This window comes from Mus pahari, chromosome 10 (assembly GCF_900095145.1).
Source record: "Mus pahari chromosome 10, PAHARI_EIJ_v1.1, whole genome shotgun sequence".
Taxonomy (NCBI): Eukaryota; Metazoa; Chordata; class Mammalia; order Rodentia; family Muridae; genus Mus; species Mus pahari.
The window spans coordinates 115945137-115949757 of NC_034599.1; the positions used below are offsets into that span (position 1 = coordinate 115945137).

The 4621-nt window shown below is 48.0% G+C and overlaps 1 protein-coding gene across 1 annotated transcript in view; it reads right to left on the bottom strand.

Moving 5' to 3' along the window:
- Positions 1-4621, bottom strand: part of Cdcp1 (CUB domain containing protein 1) — a 38078-nt gene that overhangs the window by 10763 nt on the left and 22694 nt on the right. Inside the window, exons 3-5 of the mRNA XM_021207666.1 lie at positions 3349-3711; positions 1772-2140; positions 450-671 (exon numbers count right to left, since the gene is read on the bottom strand). Coding sequence (XP_021063325.1) covers positions 450-671; positions 1772-2140; positions 3349-3711 — 954 coding nt within the window. The remainder of the gene's footprint in view (positions 1-449; positions 672-1771; positions 2141-3348; positions 3712-4621) is intronic.

Here is a 4621-nt window from a genome sequence, read left to right on the forward strand (position 1 = left end):
GAGCTGCTGCAGGGACACAGAGCTGCTGCAGGGACACAGAGCTACAGTGATCTTCTAAGGGATGAATGCTTAGCACACACCTGTCCTAACTAGGCATGCCGACACTTGCAGATACTCTCTCTTGATCTTGTTCACCTTCCCTTGCTGGTCATTTCAGACTACACCCTTCACAACCCACCTACTGAGCTCCACTAAGGGCAAGATGGCACATGCCACCAAACTGGACGACCTAAGTTTGGTCCCTGGAACCTACATGGCAGAAGGAGAAAACTGGTTCCCATAAGTTATCCTCTGACCCCTTGCACATGTGAGTGTGTGTGTGTGTGTGTGTGTGTGTGTGAGTGTGAGTGTGCATGTGCATGTGTGTGGCTGAGGCAAGGGATGGGGAGAACCTATGCAGTCTGGGCTTCTGGGTAATGACATAGTTGGGGTTTTTGGTAAGGGCATACTTAGGGTTTTCTCCACATTCACCCACAGGCGTGTCAAGTCATCGCACAGGAAGGAAATCTTGTGTTTGGAGCCAGCTGTCAGGGTGACATTGGTACTACAAGTCCGAGACTCTAGACACACGAAGCACCCAGGAACAAACTTGCGGCCATGTTTGACTGGCCGTGGCTCTATGGTGAGCGACATGGTTCGCTCACGACTCAGGTCCACAGTGTAGGTTTTATCTGAAACCACAAAGAGACAAGGTGCGAGTCATGAACAGACAACTACCATGTGAAGTGACCTAAGTGACAAGTCACCTGTTGTGGAATGAGCATATTCAGATATGCACACATACACACACACCCTACCACCCCCCACACACCATACACATACCACATACATACACCACACACACACATACACACCACACACACCACACCATACACACACATACCACAGTCCCCCATACCACACATACACACATATACACATATACACACATACACATACATACGTACATGCATACATGCATGCATACATACATACACACCAAACACACTTTCTCAGAACGTCCTATGCCATTTTCTTCCCCTGTGAAGCTCTGGGTTCTGAGTTTGCTCTACTGTTGTTGAACTATAAGATTCAAGACAGAGTCAAGGCTAGTTCCACATGCCTCCGGATTGTCTGTTTTCATGAGAATTAGCTAAGACTATGTAATGTTTGGTATGTTTAGCACAGGGTTTAGAATGAGTGTGTCTAAGGTGGTGGTGTGGTGATGGGTATGGTGGTGGTGGTGGTCATGGTGGTGTTTGGCTAAAAATTATAATAGTTACTTCTCCACTGTTATGGATGATGTTGACTGACATTCTGGTTCCCACTGCAGGGTGAAGGCAAGAGAGGTCTTTCAAGGCAACTTTTCAATGTCCTCATTGAAAACAGACTAGCTGGGGCTAGAAAGATGGCTGAGTAGTAAGGTCACTTGTTCTAAAAGAGAATCTGAGTTCAGTTCTCAGTCCCCACTTTAGATGGCTCAGAACTGTTATAATGGCACCTTCACATGCACAGTGTACACATTCATACATACACACACACACACACACACACACACACACACACACACACACCCTGAATGATGCAGGACTGCTTGCTTTAGTTTTTGTGCTAAAGCCAAAGCACCTGCTGAGTGTCTCCCTGTGAGACTGTCTCCACGGGTAACACTCACTTCCTGAAACTCCTGCAGCGTCCAAAGTCCACATGTCCTGGCTGCTATATATGCAGAAGAGGTAGCCACCTCACCTAAGCAACACGAGGTACAGGAGGAGAGAGGGCATAGATCACTCACTGCTTTCATTCTGTGGACGTTGGACCAGGACCTGAAACTGCAGCCGAAGGATTCCTGGGCTCTGGGCATCCTGGTCGCAGCCTTGCAGGGAGAGGTTGAAGTTCCCAGCCATGTTTCCTGGCTGCTTGTCCTCCAGCCTGAACACCTCCGGGTTGGTGGTAGAGCCTGGGATATAGTATTCAACGCGTTCCTCCTTCCTCTCACAGTTGGAGACATTGAAGTTGAGGAAGGAGACACTGGCCCTTAGGTGTGCGGGGACAACAAACTGCCAGGTCATAAGCTCATCTTCAGGGAAGCCTCCTGGGTAGTTGGCTGACATCAGGGTTGCCGAGCCTTCACCCTCAAATACTGACTCAATGATGCACAGGCCTGTTGAGACAGATCCAAAACAGAAAGAAAGGAGATGCTGATACCAGTCCTGGCTGCCCATGGCTGAGGGCAGGGGTACTGGGGAAATGCAGGCCTCAAGAGCAGGGCTACACATAATATTTATACTGAGGGTGGGGATTAGGAACAAAGACCCATTGGCAGTGTGTGAGCAAATGTTTAATAACTGACTGGGTAGGGGGAAGCCAGTTTGTTCAGTGTACTCTCATCTCCTTGGGGTTAACATAGTCCTCAGGGCTTAGTTAAAGCTGCCAACAGATGTGAATGTGGAATTGAGCAGTGTCTGACACATGCACACATACACGCACATGCATACACAGCATTGAGAGCATTAAGCCATAGCAGAATCAGGAGGAAGTGATTAGCTTTGAGTATTACCTTTGCTTCTAAAATGATTTACTTGGCTAAAGTTTCTACAATGTTACTTTTTGTAATGCTGAGCTGTTGTACACTGCCTCCTTCAAGACTTGATTCTCCTGAGGCAGCATGAGTTAGGAAAACTAGCACAACAGCTGACTCACTAACATGCATGCAGAGAAGACAGACGGCAGGGTGATGAAGTCAGAGCAGTGCTCTGTGCAAGTGAGTCTGTTCAACCAAATCCATGTCTCTGCTTGCCCCCTACTCCTCCCCCACCCTACCTCCCTCCGCCACTCGAGAGGTTTCTCTGCGTAACAGCTCTGGTGGTCCTGGAATTCTGGATCTTTGTAGGCCAGGGTGGCCTCAAACTCACAGAGGTTCGACTGCCTCTGCCTCCTGCTTGCTGGGATCAAAGCTGCCACAGCCTGCTCCCCATCATTTTATGAAACAAACATTGTGTGTAAAAGGACAAAGAAGCTGGGCCTGCCAGTACACATTTGTAATACCAGCACTGGAGAGGTAGAGGCAGGAAGATCAGAAGTTTAAGGTCAGTCTTGGTTACATAGTGAACTACAGTCAGTTTGGGTAACATGAGGCTCTGTATTAAAAAAAAAATAAATACCTATTAGGCATTAGTGGCACACACTTTAATCCTAGCACTCAGGAGGCAGATGAAGGTGGATTTCAAGGCCAGCTTGGTCTACAGAGTGTGTTTCAGGACAGCCAGAGTTACACAGACAATCAAGCAAGCAACAAACAAATTGCTGATACTACATGTTGAATACCCTGGAACATTCTGCACATTGTGGGGACAGGAGGTGCATACTCACGTTTGATAGATGATCGATTTGCAATACTGAAGCCTGAGACGTTCCTGGGGTGGAACCAGGGTAGGTGTAAGGCCATTTTCACACCCTCTTGCATCTTGATCCTGGACACGGTGCCGTTACTGCAGAAGGTCCCAATACTGACCTCAGTGGCATCTATATGGCCACTGATGGAGTGAGTCACCCCGTCTGCACAGCTCTCGCCTGGTCCAATCTGCCTCAGTCGAGGGGTTGCGAACTGCAGCTCCAAGCCAATGCTCTTATGAGCTCTAACATCCCAGATGAAGGTTCTGTTGAGGATGGGCAGCTCTGATATGGATGGCTGAAGATGAACCTCCCCATAAGGACACGGGCCTGACATGCAGTCTGTAACATAGACACAAAAACGAGTTTTTGATCTGGGATACTGCAAGGCTCATTCTGCTCTTCCTCTTCCTCTTCATCCCCTAATGCAGGCTCTTTGGGATTGTGCTCAGGTGCTGTTACCACCCCTGAATGCTCACTGCTGGCCTTTAGTGCCTTGGCTGGGGAGTTATTTTGGATCAGAGAAGCCTAAGGCTTGGCTATGTTCCCATTCTGGGCTGCAGGACTGAGAAGGTCTGGCTCCACCTCCCCATGTGGTACAACCTGGGGCTGACGGTGTATCACTTCAGTCTTGGAACATTCTATGTTTCACCCAGGAGAGGCTGGGCTTTAGCAGAAACAATTACCCCATGCTTAGTTTCCTCTGCTCCCTCTTTCACTTCCCTCTGGCTGGGCTGTTGCTTCTGGGGGGGTAGGGGGCATTCTCTTGAGGTGATTAATCTAGACTGTCAACCTGACAGAGTCTGGTATCACACCATAGAAGCAAATCTCTGGGCACGACTATGAAAGATTTTCTAGATTAGATTAGTTAAGAGGGGGAAGACCCACCTTGAACGTGGGATGGGGTCTTGAACTGAATAAAAAGCAGAAAGTGAGCTGAGCACCAGCGTTCATCTTTCTCTGCTCCTTGACTAGAGATACAATGTAAACAGATGCCTCCTGCTCCTGGTGTTTCTCCACTATGATGGACAGGATCCCTTGGAACTCTGATCCAAGTAAAACCCTTCCTTCTTTATGTTACCTTTGTAGAGCATTTTGTCATAGCAGTGAGATAAGTAATAATATGGACACACACACACACACACACACACAAATCCACCTTTTTTTTTTTTTTTTTTTTTTGGTTTTTCGAGACAGGGTTTCTCTGTATAGCCCTGGCTGTCCTGGAACTCACTCTGTAGACCAGGCTGGC